Source organism: Naegleria fowleri (genome assembly GCF_008403515.1).
Source record: "Naegleria fowleri strain ATCC 30894 chromosome Unknown tig68, whole genome shotgun sequence".
Classification (NCBI taxonomy): Eukaryota; Heterolobosea; class Eutetramitea; order Acrasida; family Naegleriidae; genus Naegleria; species Naegleria fowleri.
Genome location: NW_025408000.1, coordinates 93,744 through 108,462, shown reverse-complemented (window position 1 = coordinate 108,462; position 14,719 = coordinate 93,744). Strand labels below are relative to the sequence as shown.

Below are 14,719 nucleotides of genomic sequence, written 5' to 3'. Positions count from 1 at the left end.
TTCTCGTCTTGTCTTTTCGAAAGTGTCATAGTCACCTTTATAGTAATGAAGTTTTTGATCTTTCACAAGGATGATATCTGTGACGACTGCATTAAGGAATCGCTTAGCGTGAGACACAACTACTAAAGTCTTGTCATACTTCTTCAAGTATTCTTCTAACCAAATGACTGCAAACAAATCCAAGTGGTTTGTAGGTTCGTCCAATAGTAAAATATCTGGCTCTACGAACAAAGCTCTTGCAAGGGCAACTCTCATTCTCCAACCTCCTGATAAAGACTTAGTTTTCATGTGCATCATTTCAGGAGTAAATTGTAAACCAGTAAGAATAGCTGCTGCTCTTGCTTCGGCGCTGTGAGCATCAATTTCATCCAATCTTTCATAAATTTCAGCTAATTTTTGGCCAGCATCTTCTGAAGACTCCTCCAAAAGTCTCTTTTCTTCCTTCAACAAGGACAATCTTTCTACGTCTGAGTTGAGAACTGTGTCGAGAGCAGAAACATCATCTCCAACAATTTCTTGTTCAATGTGCAAAATTTGCAAATATGGAGGAATTCCCTTGAAATCTCTTTCTGCAATATGTCTCAAAAGCGTTGTCTTACCAACACCGTTTCTACCAATCATACCATATCTACGTCCGTTTAACAAAACAACATCTGTTCCCGACAAGAGAGTCTTGCTTCCTACAGAAACTATGACATCAGAGACACGAATTTCTCTAGGACCTTTGAAATCGGCAGCTGTGTGAACTTTGATGACACCTCTCTGATTGCTCAAACCTCTTCTCTTCAAAAACTCTTCATACTCTTTTTGTTTTTGTTTGATAATGGCTTCTTCTTTTTCTTTTTTCTTCCTCTCTTTTTCCTTGATTGCCTTTTGCTTCCAATCCAACTCGTCATTCCAGTTAGATTCAGTAATTTGTTGATGAACAGAGGCCATACCTGTCTTGTCAATCATGGACTCTTGTTCAGAAACTTCCTTTTCGAATCTTTTACCCAAGCTGACAGCTTCTTCCAACAAAACAACATGCTCTTCTTCTTTAATGTCTGTTCTCAAAATTCCTCTATCCTTCAATGTCTGAAGCATAACTCTGACCAATTCTTTTGCGTCCTCCAAAGAACTAGAAGCCTTGGTATGAACCAAGTAAGAAGAAATTACGTCAATTACTTCAGTTTCTTTTCTTCTTGTGACGACATCATTTTGGGAAGCCAAAATACTGGAGAAATAATTTAAAATTGGAATATCCAAACATTTTGATGATGTCTCCTTTCCAATCACATCGTTTGTGAGAATTTCAATAATATCCAAGCATTCCTTGCTGGGTTGGAAATATATTTTTGATGTACCCGATGGAATATCTTTTGATGAAGAATGTGATTGATGCTTGTCCTGATGATGTTGCTTATCTTGCTGTTGTTGACCCGATGATGGTGGTCGGTGTTGATTTGGTGTTGGAAAATCCTCATCATAGGAAGCATCTTTGGCTGTTGGTTGTTGTGGTGTTGCAGGCTTTTGAGTTTGACTCTTGTTTTTATTCGCGTTTGCTGCTTGCTTCTTCCGTTGTTGTTGTTGCAATGCCTCCTTTTCCTTCTTTTGTTGCTCCGCCAATAATCTCTTTTCTCGTTCGATCTTCTCTCGTTCCTCTTGTTGTTTCTTCTTTTCGGCTGCAACCAATTCTTCAAGGCTCACACCTCGGGAAGATGATGCTTTTTTAGGGGGCATTTTTTTTCGAAATCAATGCAAAATAAAATTCAATTTTGAATTTCCAATATCGTTGGAAAAGAAGGAAATGAAATGGACAGGTTGAAGGGGGGCACACATTGAATCAGATAGCGATTAATCTTCACTTGATCCATAAGACAGCCAAGGGAACATATGGGTATATGTATAATTAATGTTTTCATCATGTGACAACATTTATCGAACTAAAAAAAGTTGCAAGAAGGGATTCTCTGGCCAAATGTAGTGCGTCTTTGTGGTTTCTTTTTTATGTTCAATTTTGTTGTACAGATACAAAATAAATCCTCATTGGTTGTTAAAATATGTCAACCCATGTAAATCGGGTGTGGTATAGTGGTAGCATTCCAGACTGTCACTCTGGCGACCCGGGTTCAATTCCCGGCACTCGAGTAATATTTTTGTAGTACCTTCTTTTATTGCAAATCAGCTGGCTTTATGACCCTTAATACGAAAACTTGATCCCGAATCTTGATTCCCAAGGATCGGCTGGCTGCGTTACCTTGTGTGATGTACTTTTCGAATTTGTAATCATGATTTGAGCCGTTGTTAATAATAGAAAGCATAAAATCAATAACTTCTGTCACGCTATCATGCTCAATAGAAACGAGTAAACATGCTCTGTCCTTAGTGTCAATGTAAAATCGTGGCTTTTCTGGCAACTTTTCATTAAAGAAGTCCTTCCAATATCTATCATGTCAATAATATGTTTGATCGACGTTTGAAATTTCAACATTGCATTCAAACAATGTTCAATGCATGCAAAAAGAACCAAAAGAATAATACAGAAGCCACACATGTTGTTGATGAATTCCGATCATTGTCACTGTTGAATCTTACCTCACTCCTTTAGGTTTTATAATTCCAAAATATTGTGAAAACATTGCTGGTGGATCCAAAGATGAGTCAAACACCAAATATTGCTTCATTTGTAAACTCTTTTCACTGAAAATTTCCTTTTCATATTCCTGATTGATGATCTCTTTTTGGGTGAGAGGTTGTCTCGCAGAGGTGGATGGCATTTTTTTGAATGTTCGAGCCCACAAGATGACCGACGGTATGACTACTTGGAAACTCCATCGTTTAGAGAACAAGAGACTTGACAATATCAACCAGAATCTAAGCGATATGATTTTAAATCTAACCGAATTAACGAACACTGTGAAAGAGATAGTACAAAACCAAGAGAGAGAAACACAAGAACAAAAGAGAGATAGAGAGATATTGAATTCATCTCTTGACCATGAACCTTTAATTACTCCCAACCATCATAGAGAAGATGAACAACAACAACCAACTGAAAATACTTCTGAAAACACTTCTGGACAACTCTTTTCAACTTATAAGAATGAACCAAGAAAGAAATCACATCCAAACAAACGCAAATGCAGACACTCCAAATGACCGTATCAAAAAAACACTGTTCTTTTAGGACAAGTCATAAGCTGTCACTTTGGTAGAACAGCAGGCTACACAAATAACCAATTTTTTTGAATGTTTGATGTGAAATGTTTTGATGACGGTAATAGAGATTGCATTTCCATAAAGGTTCAAAATTCAATTTCATGAATCAGAAACAGTTCGAATTGGTCCATATACTTTGGATAATGATGTATCATCTTGCTCTCTTCGAGTTTATTAAGTGGATTAAATGATTCAGTGGTTGCATACATTCACATGTGGATCATCCAAAGAACACTGTTTCAGAAATTGATTGGAAAATAAAAATTGTCAATCGTTGTTGTTGCGTAAAAAAAATGTACAATCCGTTCAAACCTATCACAAACTTCTTCTATCGTGAATTCTTTGGACCAAACACCAAGAAAGTCGAAAAGAACTGGGAATCCATCAAACGTGCTATTGAATGGTCTGCCGTTATTTATATTATTTATTTGGCCAGTGAACCAATTAATCCAGAATTGTACGAACTTAAGAAGTATTTAGAACAATCCGAAAGATATGTGGGCATGCAATTGAGTAATGTTGTGAACCAAGAGTTTGAAAAGATTGAAATGGAAAATCGTGCAATGGGATCCTAAAGCTTGCGTGCGTGCAACATGATGATTCCGAGATTTTATTAATTATAATTAACTCATCATCCAATGATGGTGCTCGAATAATTCCAATTTTCTTTACCTCTCTCTTCAATGTTCCTAATCAATATAGATTCATCCACTCTATATTGAGTCAGCGGACATTGTTCTCGTCCTTCCTTCTTCTTTTCCACCATACACACAATAATCATAAATTGTTAAACCTAATTCTATGCACTGAAAATATTACATCATTTGTTCAATCATCATCTTGATCCCTATTTCTTCTCCTCTCTCAATTCCATGATGATGATGAGTAACCCAACACAAGAAATCATCATCATCGAATTGAATAGTTTTGTGTACTGTAGTCCTAGTGCAGCACTTCTTCAATTTCAATCTTCACCAAAGCAAAAAAGCCTTCATCAAAAAATATTCTCAAAATCGAAGCAACGGTTGTTGTTGAGAAACCAAACGGAAACCACTTTTTCATCATCAATACCTATTGTCCATCATCATCATGTCTGTTTTTGTTGGCAATTTATCTTTCCAAACCAAATGGTGGACATTGAAAGATCACTTTAAACAAGTTGGAGAGGTTGTTCATGTGGACATCTTTACCGTTCCTGGTAAGCCTCATCTCTCAAGCGGATGTGGTCTTGTTCAATTCAAGAATCAACAAGATGCCGACAATGCATTAACTCTAGACAACACTGAATTGGATGGAAGAGTCATCAGAGTGAAGAAGGATGAATTTTCTCCTCGCGGAAGACAAGTCTTTGTTGGTAATCTTAACTTCCGTACCACTTCTCAAACCTTGAAAGAAGCTTTCGAGAAGGCTGTTGGTCCTGTTGAGAAGGCTGTTGTAGCTCGTGATCCAAAGCAACATACTCGCTCTCTTGGACATGGAATTGTGAGATTTGCTACTCCTGAGCTTGCTGAGAAGGCCGTTGAATTGATGAATGATAAAGAGTTGGATGGCAGAACTGTTCTCGTCAAGATGGATGATAGATGTTAGAGAAATTGCGGCTGACTTGTCCTACTTCTGATTCCTTTCATAAGTGAGATTTAGAGTTCTTAAAGAGAGGTTGGAGAATTCTAAGCGTTATAGTCGAATTGAATACTACTACTACTCTGTAACTCTTTCAACGGAAGAGAATGTTACTATAACAACATCAACAACCTTATCCAATGAATGGACCTCGTGTACATGTTAGTGCCTCTATAAATTTTACTTTTAATTCGAAACGTTTTTGCGAATATTCAATATATCCGGTACAATTCTTACAAAATTAATGATTCCATAACAAGACCATGACCAGCAACTATTACAAACAAATTTAATCACAAGTTTCATTTTGTAACCTTAATTTGGTAAATAAGGTTGTGATCAATACACAGCAATTTAGGACACAAAAAATGCCAACCTGCAACAACTGCAGGTGTCCAAGTAAAAATGCCTTGTTTTTGAGTGGGACAAGCGATTGGCAATTTCAGCAAGTGCAGTCCTCTTAAATTGTTGTGATTTTAACCCTTAATTATAAATGTGTCCTAAGAGGATCATTCTTCTACGAGAAATAATGGAGCATGACGAATGAATATGCCCAATTGCGCAGTAGGATTGACAGTGTTCCAAACAAGTAATCCCACAACATCATCATTTGACCATGAAACGAAGGCAATGATGGTACTCTCAAAGACATCTCCATAGATGGCATCCAACACGCCACGAGGAGAGTTGTTTTCATGATGTTGCTTATGAAGGAGTGCATAGAGGAAATAAAGGGATGTGCAAGTTCGATGAAAGATGTAAACCAATAAATCGTACAACACGATCATGAGCAAGACACTGGAGAGAACGGAGAGGACATATTGGCAGGAATGTTTCCATGTGGTGGTTGTTGGGTTCGTCAACAACGTCGATTCTGAGAGTTCTTGTTGTTGTTGTAATTCTTGTTGTAAGGAACCATGAAGGCGGAAATGACAATTCCAAAAGTCATAATCCAATACATGAAAGAAAGCCAGAGAAATGATCAATCCCTGGCCAGCTCCCCTAAAAAAAACAACTGTCAAAAGTCATTCCATCAGGTTCATCACTGACACAGATATTAAGGTTCTCTTTATGAAGATTATGTGATTATCAAAAAGACTTTCATCATTCCCTTCTCCACGAAAACCAATAGCAAGAAAATGAATTGAAATATATACCTTCTAGACAACTTGTATGTCATTTCGGAGATTCTTTGAACTTTTTGATTATCAAGTGCTTCATCTCACTGAATTTTATTTTGAATCTTTGCAAAGTTTTTTTGGCAAATTTTGAAACCGTCTCTCTTCTTGTTTGTTAACATATTTACAAAAATTTGCATTCCTTGAATGCATCATCATCAACAACAACCTTGTGTGATTGTTTTGTCCATCGTTGTCATCCCTCATTCACTTGTCTTTACATCTTTTCACTTCGATGGTGCGTTCATTGTGGAGATTCAAGACTGATTTAGATCCATTTTGCATGGTGTTTGGATCAGACAATTTCAATGTTCCAAATAGATAATCCCACAACATGATATGTTCAGAGAAATTCACACGAAAATGTAAATGATGAGATGTATGAAAACGGTAATTGTACAAAAATGGAATTTCCACACAATGCCCCGAATGATTCACTTGAACCAAAAAACTAATAAGAAACAAAAAAATCACAACCGAACTGATCGGAAATTCAAACAACATCATTTGTCCACTCGCACACAATGCCACAATCAAACTCTCCAACGAATCTCCATATATGGCATCCAACACCCCACGCGGAGCACAATTCTCATGATGTTGTTGATGAAAGAAACGATACATGAATTTAAAGGCATGACACGATCGATGAAAAACATAGACACATAAATCATAGAGAATTAACATGAACAAGACACACATGAGAACTTTTCCCACATACCACACACGATCCCAATTCGAATGCATTTCAAAGAGATTGAATTCATAGAGAGAGCCATGAGAACGACTCCATGCAATGCATCCACTGGTCAATACAGAGGCCATACTATGATTCAACACAAAGGAAAGCCAAAGACTTTTCGTCGGTTTGTTTTGAACGTGAGGAGCATATTCAATGCGAGGCCAAAAGGAACTAAAGAGTTGAGCCAAGAGAGAGATGAACATGGAAGTGAGAGTTAAGAGAGAGGGAACGAGAGTCCAATACAAGAGAGTTGATCCTGGTTGTTGTTCTTGTTGTTGTTGTTGTTCATTGGTGAGAGCCACAGAGTCTTTATGGTCCAGTGGTGAAGAGAAAAGTTGATCGATTGGTAGAAAGTGGTTGAGGAGATGAAGAATTGAATTCGTCATTTGGTTTCCAAATGTTGTTGAGTTATGGAGATGATGTGCTATTAGGAGTGGAGGATTGTGAACGTTTTTTTGAATTGTTCAATGAATAGGTTATATGAATTATTTTGAATGAATATTTAAAATTCGCGTGGAGGTGTTTTTTTGTGAATTGGGATCAGTGGTGGTGGTGTGTATGCGAGGGAGTTCACGACGCAAATCATCATTGGGATCTTTGAAATCGATGGTTGTTGAACTGACTTGCATTGTGAAACCAAACCGGAAGGTTTCCTTGTCAAGTGACGTGGTATTTCAGAATTTTGGAAAGATGTGGATGTTAAATGTGTTGTCAAACCATATTGGTTCCTCGCAAATTGGTTCAATATGACTAGAATCGATTTAAGGAAAGAGATGTGAGATGGGCTCTGCGGTCATTTGGGAAATCATGAAAGGCATACCTGTCGAATTTGTTTGGAAAAATTCAAGCGTTTGGTGACAGTTTGGTCGCGCAATGAATTTGGCGTGAGATTTCGCCAATCACTCCAAAAGTGTGAGAAAAAGTGTTTATTATTACGAATAATAATATTTGAATGAATAATTACAAGTGTTTCACTTCACACAGGTCCATTATGATGAGAATTATTGTTCTTGTGGTTCAACAGGCTTCTTATTCCAATCAAACTTCTCACCAGTAATTCTCTCATAGATATCAACAATGTCAACAGCACATGATTCAAAGTGAGTAGTGGCATCATAGGATTTAGAAATGAAAACACCATCCTTCTTTCCGTCCTCTAATGGAGCATAAGTGTCGAGAATGTAAACAAACTTCTCATCAATTGGGTTCAAAAGATCGAGAACAACTTTAACTTCGTTCTCTGGATTGTCTGACTCAACTGTTGTAGAAACAATGGCAATATATTTGCCATTTGGAGCAACGTGGTGAGTGAATGATGTCACACAACAATAAATATCATGCTTTCTTCCAGTTTGCTTTTGTGGGAAAATAATTTGTGAAGACTTGGCATTCTCAGTGCTCTTCACAGGATGAGAAAGAATGCAAATGACACGAATAACCTTTCCAGTCTTGCGAACCTTCTCAGGGAAGTAGCTTGGATCTCCGACAACCATCTTACATTTAGCAACTTCACCTCCCGATTCAACACCAACAACATGACCATTGTCATCGTAGACAATTCGATCAACCTTCTTATCCAACATGTATGTACCTCCATAGACAGCACACAAACGAGCAAAAACTTGTGGCAATTCACCCAAACCATACATTGGATAAACGTATGGAGACTTTCCGTACATATTGAGTGAATCTTCGTACAATCTCATTCTCTCAATAACTTCAAGAGCAGGAACAGTAGTCATGTAGGAATCATCTGTGTACAAGGCAACAGCATGTCCCAAAAAGTCAGTAGTGTCCTCACTCACACCATAATACTTGTAGATCTTATCCATCGTGTCTTTGGAACAATCAAACCCTTGATGAGTCTTTGGATTGTTTTGATCATAATCGTACAAATAGGAAACAAGCTTTTTAGCCTTCAATTTCTCAAAGAAGCCCAACAAGGGTGTTTTAGCAACTTCGGTTGGAGTAATTGGCACCTTGTGGATTTCTCCCTTGTGATAGACAAAGCTTCCTTCCACCAAAGCAAATTCCATATTATAACGAGTAACACCAGTCATTCTCAAGATCTTTACGAGTTTACCATTGGCCATCAAGAATTTTGGAATTAAATCAATATTATAATCTCTGCTACGACCGAGAGAGGCAGGAGGCTTGGCATCTTGTCCTCTAAACTTTTCAAACATTTGATCCAGGTTGAGAGAAGCAGATTCACCTCCATAGTAAGGGTTACGATCCATGTGGAGGACCTTCTTACCACTCACGGAGAGAAGACCTGAAATTACACATTCGGTTAAACCAGTACCTAAAACGACCACATCATATTCTTCATTCATTTCTGCTGCTGTTGTTGTTGGGCTGTTTGTGAGAGAGTGAGCAAGCGAACGAGGCTGATGATGAAAATTTTAGATTTTTTTAAAAAATATTTTTTTTTGAAGGCAACAGAAAAATTGTCTGACGTGTGATAACCTTGATGACGCTCCTCGAAGTAACTCGAAAAAACCCAAAGCATCGTTTTGGAGCTCAATTTAATCAAAGCGAATTGACACGTCTTCAAAAGCTCTTTCGAAGGTGTTGTGTGAAACAGTTTGATCTCCTTGTACACAAACATTCAATTTTGGATCAAAATCACATTAATGCACCTAGTCCTAACATTCTATAAACCAATGTATTTCTAAATTCCATTCAATTTATCCTGGTATGTTTGAAAAGTCCTCTTGCTGTGTGAAAAAAAGATGCACGACGACAGTCTATAATGCACAAGCTGCTCATTGCTGAAATTCCTTTCGGATCACAATGTGGCAACACATTTTGATGACGAACACGTTTCTTCAAAGGGACTCCCACTATTTTGAAGATAGTGAATTGTGAATAGAAATTCAAAATTTTGCCTCTGCTCCATTATTCGATTTTGAAAACCAGGGTGAAAGAGGCATGGACTCGTAGTCGAGTACTCGTATTGAACAGGTCATCAAAGACATTCCATTATTGCCTGAGAATGAAATTTTAAGGAAAGAAAACAACAATAAAAGATGGGCTCCATATGTGTTTATGTTATTTAGCAGCATGGTGATGTTATATAATTAGAGAATTGGAATAGCAAACAGACTCGTCATAATTTTGAAACGCATACTTCATGTAAAGAGTATTTAAATTATACATTCTTAATGTACATTATCATGTATTAATCCATTTACAACTCAGAGAATGCTTGATCCATCACTTGGAGGGCAAATTCAACATCAGCCTTAGTAATATTCATTGGTGGCTTAATTCTGAAAACATTTCCGTACAATCCTCCCTTACCAAGCAACAATCCCAAATCTTTACATCTTTCAAAGACTTTGGCAGTTTCTTCCTTAGCTGGTTCAAGAGTAGTTCTGTCCTTGACAAGTTCCATACCCAACATCAGACCCTTTCCTCTCACGTCACCAATAATTGGATACTTTTGTTGGAGCTTTCTAAAGCCATCTAATAAAAGGTTACCCATATCCAATGAATTCTTTTGGAGATTCTCCTTGTCAATAACACGGAGCACAGCACGTCCAATAGCGCTCGAAACTGGATTACCACCATAAGTGTTGAAGTGAATCTTTTGAGCAACAGTCTTGGCAATTTCTGGAGTAGTAACAACAGCAGCCAATGGAGTACCGTTACCAATACCCTTAGCCATAGTGACGATATCAGGCATGACACCTTCAGTTTGGAATCCCCAGTAGTGAGTACCAGTTCTTCCGAAACCAGTTTGAACTTCATCAGCAATACAAACACCACCATGCTTTCTGACAGTCTCATAGACAAGCTTCAAATAACCCTCTGGCATGTCAACAGTACCACCAACTCCTTGAATAGGTTCACTGATCCAACCAGCAATGACACCTGGTGTGCATTGTTCAATAACATTCTTAACATCCCAATGATACTTTTCAGCAGCCTTAGGATCATCACGCTTGTATGGACCACGATAGAGATTTGGTGTCAAGACATGCTTGACTCCTTCTCCTTGAGGAACTGGGAATTTCCAAGTAGACAAGGAAGTAACACCCATGGTACCATAACTCATGCCGTGATAGCAGTTTCTCAAAGCCAAAATGTCATGATTCTTGGTGTAGAGACGAGCCATCAACAAGGCCAAATCGTTGGCCTCACTTCCAGAGTTCACAAAATAGGTAACCTTGAGATTACCGGGCATTTTGTCTGCCAATTCCTTACCGAATTGAGCAATTTCTGGATTGTAGTAAATGTTGGTGGTGTGCATGAGCTTTTTCATTTGCTCCGTGCCAGCCTTGACAATTTCCTCATGGCAGTGTCCAACAGAGATGGTAACTAGATGGATCATTTGGACAATATAGGATCATGGCATCATGATTTTCGAAATAATTCGTGGAACAGGGAAATGATGATATCATTTGTGGTATAATGTTACATCATCGCAAGCAAGGAAATGCATGTGAAAATGATTCACACACAAATACATCCATCATGAGATTAAACATTTGTATATTCAATCGTGGAATATCCCAGCAGCAGAGAGTCCAAGTTTACAATGCAGTGAAATTTTTTAGCGGAGTCGTCATCATCATGCATGACAGGATCATCACGAAAGAGAAATTTTACCAAAATATTTCATTCGTGAATCATCCAGCAATGATATCCATATTTACAATAGAAAGGCACCATGAATGGCATTCAAAGAATCATCACGAGGACAATTATTTGCGAGCATTCAGTGAATATATCAGCAATACAAAACATTTAAATAATTCGAGATTTCATAGGGAGGAGTGAGTAGTGGAACAAGATCAACAGCCATACATTTCATGATCAAACACACAATCATCATCATAGTAGATCAAATCATGATCAGAATGAACATAATAATGAATCGTCAAGGAATAGTCTCTCTGATACTTACCAATACCTCCAAAGAAATCCAAATATCTCTTTCCCTTCTCATCAAACACGTATTGCTTCTTGCCCTCCACAATCATCACAGGCTTTTGATAATAAGTCAAAAGTCCAGGAGAAAGATAGGTCTTTCTCAATCTCTCAACTTCTTCAAAGGATGGTCCAGTATAGGGTTGAGGCTTGTAATCAAAAGGAGGAAGATTAGGAGCTGATTGAGTAGATGCCAGGGTAGAGAATGATCTGCTTGCAACACATGATGATGATGCAGCCTTTTGCTTGATCAATTGGCTTGATTGGGAGAAGACTTTTTTCATTTCCAAAAGGTGGGAATCAAGTGATTTTTTTTTGATGCTTGAAATTGGAAATTTTGTAATGACGTGGTCCTTCTTTTGAAACTGCTCAACGACTTCGCAACAGGACGACAACCTTATTGGAAGATCTCTTTCGTTGGCATGGAAAAGAAGAATAACACAAGGATAGCCAGTTCATTACACCAATGTGTGTAATTGTGTGGACTTTACAACTTCATTTATACTCTTGGTGATGATGCTCTTGGAAAGTGAGGGATGGACCAGGACTTGCTGTCAAACCTAATACAGTACCAAATTGTCATTTTGCATTGGATATTCACGCTCAGTCCTTTTTTTGAACAAATGCGCCTGAACAGTAAACCAAACCCAATCATTGACACTGTCACTTGTCAAAAAGAAAGAAAAAAATTGCTAAAGAACGACAACAACAATAACGGTTTTTGCTGCATTCTTGAAATCTCTTTCTTCCCTTGCACTTTGAGAACGAGTTGAACCACCATCAGGCCGTGCCATAATTGTCGTTAACTGGGTTTCATCATCCTCACCATCTTCATCATTCATACAATTCTGTCATCTTCGATATTCATTCAATTTCACTGCCTTTCATTCCAGTTCCTTATTTTACATTATTGAAAATCTCTCAAAATCATCATCACCTTGATCATCAACAACAATTACATTCACAACAACAACTCTTTGAAATGGGAAACAAACTTCAAGTCGATTCTCCAACCTTCCCGGACTCATCTTGTCCTTCGTCCCTTTTCATCGATCCAGAAAAACGTCGTTCTACCAATTCAGCCACCGCACTCTATCCTTCATCTCCAACCAAAACTAAACCTGGATCTCCCGTCTCGTTGAAGGATTCTGAATCGACATTCATCTCTTCGGCTTCCATGCTCGCCATGAATCCTTCGTCGCCATTGGTCATGAGACGACTTTCGAAAAAATCGACAGATTCTTTACCTCCTCAGTCATCACCGCCCATATTTAATGATTCAATTTTTGATAGCAAGTATCATGAACTCACTGATGAAGGAAGTGTGAACACTTCAGCAAATGAATTGTCAGAGAGAAAGATGAATGTCATCTTGTTGGGTATGTTTTTGTTAAACATCGGTGAAAAATTTTGAAATAATTGAGAGGAATGTCATGATGATCATTCATCGATGTTAATATCCATTGAATTTTTGGGTTAACGACATCATTACCCTCACATACATTCATGTGAATATTGTGAACCTGTCATTTGATGTGTCTTCCAAATGATGAAATTATCTTAGGATGTGGAGGAAGTGCCAAAACAACGATTTTTAAACAATTGAAATGTAAGTGTCGTGTGGTTTCTAATGACTTTTCAAAATTTATAATTTTATTCTCATCGTGGTGATGATTGTGACTGCGTTAATGACATGGTCAGTGCTTGGAAAAAGAAGAGGAGAGTTATTGCAATCCTTTTGGCAAGAAGGCATCATTGCTCCATGCTTTGACACTCTTATTTCAATATTTAATAGAAAAAATTTGTATTACCCAAATGCAGAATATAAAAGTGCAGAATCTGAGGAGACTGAACAATCCGTGTTTGACATGTTTGACACTAAGGGAATATTAAATGTCACTCACTCATCGAATGGAAAATTGATTCAACAAATTGTGGACATGTGGGATCATGAACCAATCTTGAAAAAGGTCTATACGGAAATGCTTTTAGATAATCAAGTAGAATCTGTTGCAGTGGAGGATATTAATTATTACTTTTCTAGAGCTATCAAAGTACACAAAGGAGATAAGGCAACAGATAAGGATTTGTTAATTTCTCAACGTAAAACAACTGGTGTGACACATGTAGAGTTTCGTTTCGGTGGAGGAAATACGGTTGCAAATGTTTGGGATTGTGGCGGCCAGAAGAATGAAAGAAAAAAGTGGCCCAAAATGCTGCGAGGTAAGTTTTGTGTGAATATCAATCGTCCCGAGTCATTTCATTCATCATTATTTGTTCTTTTCTAAAAATTGAATTCACAAATTGAATTCATATTATTATATATAATTAATTTAATATTTTCTATTGCCCCTTCAACTCACCACAGAGGCTGAAAAATTGGGTGGAAAGATATTCTTTGTTTTCTGCGTAGCTCTTTCAGAATATAATCAACTTTGTTACGAAGATGACACCACCAACAGAACTACAGAATCTCTCTCAATTTTTGAAACCATTGTAAATTCTCCACAGTACAACACTCATCCCATCTTTCTCGTATTTACCAAAAAGGATATTTTCAAACAAAAATTAAGATATACCAATCTCTCTGTTTGTTTTTCGGATTGCCCAGACGACTTGAAACATGATGAAGATACTTCCAATATTAAGAGAGATTTGATTCAAAATTGGACTGGTTTTCTTGAAGATCGCCGAACTGTCTCCGATGAAATCTACCAAAAATCTCTCAATTTTATGAAAGAGAAATTCCTATCGAAAGTGCAAGATCCCACTCGTCGAAAAACCATCGAGAAATACATTAAGGTTATTAATGCAATGGATGCCGATGATATTAAACAAGAGTTAGTTGAGAATCTCTTTGAACAGGCCATGCTTGAATTGACGTATCAAGACGATATGATTCATTTCATTTAAACACGATCGGAGGAGTGTCTTGTATTGTGGTTGTGTGGTCACATTGCTTTCAAAGCGATTCAATTATTTTCTGGGTTTTATATTTTGGCGCCAAAATAAACTACAAAAAAAAATTCAAACTCTTTCAACC

The 14,719-nt window shown here is 37.5% G+C and overlaps 9 protein-coding genes across 9 annotated transcripts in view; 4 read left to right on the top strand and 5 right to left on the bottom strand.

Moving 5' to 3' along the window:
- Positions 1 to 1,719, bottom strand: part of FDP41_009230 (uncharacterized protein) — a gene marked incomplete at both ends in the record, with an annotated part of 1,740 nt that extends 21 nt beyond the window's left edge. The window contains one exon of the mRNA XM_044713167.1: positions 1 to 1,719. This exon is cut by the window's left edge and continues 21 nt beyond it. Coding sequence (XP_044557042.1) covers positions 1 to 1,719 — 1,719 coding nt within the window.
- A 431-nt stretch (positions 1,720 to 2,150) lies between these two features.
- FDP41_009229 (uncharacterized protein) lies at positions 2,151 to 2,756 on the bottom strand (the record flags this gene model as incomplete). Its single annotated transcript, XM_044713165.1, has 2 exons — positions 2,151 to 2,424; positions 2,575 to 2,756. The coding sequence occupies 2 exons, from the start codon at positions 2,754 to 2,756 to the stop codon at positions 2,151 to 2,153; spliced, it is 456 nt and encodes a 151-aa protein (XP_044557041.1).
- Positions 2,757 to 2,781: 25 nt separating this feature from the next.
- Positions 2,782 to 3,138, top strand: FDP41_009228 (uncharacterized protein; the record flags this gene model as incomplete). The annotated part of the gene is made up of 1 exon (XM_044713164.1): positions 2,782 to 3,138. One exon carries the CDS (start codon positions 2,782 to 2,784, stop codon positions 3,136 to 3,138), a length of 357 nt encoding a protein of 118 aa, XP_044557040.1.
- Positions 3,139 to 3,491: 353 nt separating this feature from the next.
- On the top strand, positions 3,492 to 3,773 carry FDP41_009227 (uncharacterized protein; the record flags this gene model as incomplete). Its single annotated transcript, XM_044713163.1, has 1 exon — positions 3,492 to 3,773. The coding sequence occupies one exon, from the start codon at positions 3,492 to 3,494 to the stop codon at positions 3,771 to 3,773; it is 282 nt and encodes a 93-aa protein (XP_044557039.1).
- A 514-nt stretch (positions 3,774 to 4,287) lies between these two features.
- On the top strand, positions 4,288 to 4,785 carry FDP41_009226 (uncharacterized protein; the record flags this gene model as incomplete). The annotated part of the gene is made up of 1 exon (XM_044713162.1): positions 4,288 to 4,785. One exon carries the CDS (start codon positions 4,288 to 4,290, stop codon positions 4,783 to 4,785), a length of 498 nt encoding a protein of 165 aa, XP_044557038.1.
- A 1,418-nt stretch (positions 4,786 to 6,203) lies between these two features.
- On the bottom strand, positions 6,204 to 7,124 carry FDP41_009225 (uncharacterized protein; the record flags this gene model as incomplete). The annotated part of the gene is made up of 1 exon (XM_044713161.1): positions 6,204 to 7,124. The coding sequence occupies one exon, from the start codon at positions 7,122 to 7,124 to the stop codon at positions 6,204 to 6,206; it is 921 nt and encodes a 306-aa protein (XP_044557037.1).
- A 615-nt stretch (positions 7,125 to 7,739) lies between these two features.
- On the bottom strand, positions 7,740 to 9,074 carry FDP41_009224 (uncharacterized protein; the record flags this gene model as incomplete). Its single annotated transcript, XM_044713160.1, has 1 exon — positions 7,740 to 9,074. The coding sequence occupies one exon, from the start codon at positions 9,072 to 9,074 to the stop codon at positions 7,740 to 7,742; it is 1,335 nt and encodes a 444-aa protein (XP_044557036.1).
- An 857-nt stretch (positions 9,075 to 9,931) lies between these two features.
- Positions 9,932 to 11,960, bottom strand: FDP41_009223 (uncharacterized protein; the record flags this gene model as incomplete). Its single annotated transcript, XM_044713159.1, has 2 exons — positions 9,932 to 11,064; positions 11,654 to 11,960. 2 exons carry the CDS (start codon positions 11,958 to 11,960, stop codon positions 9,932 to 9,934), a joined length of 1,440 nt encoding a protein of 479 aa, XP_044557035.1.
- Positions 11,961 to 12,658: 698 nt separating this feature from the next.
- Positions 12,659 to 14,589, top strand: FDP41_009222 (uncharacterized protein; the record flags this gene model as incomplete). Its single annotated transcript, XM_044713158.1, has 4 exons — positions 12,659 to 13,055; positions 13,241 to 13,285; positions 13,378 to 13,899; positions 14,045 to 14,589. The coding sequence occupies 4 exons, from the start codon at positions 12,659 to 12,661 to the stop codon at positions 14,587 to 14,589; spliced, it is 1,509 nt and encodes a 502-aa protein (XP_044557034.1).
- Between the last annotated feature and the right edge of the window lie 130 nt (positions 14,590 to 14,719).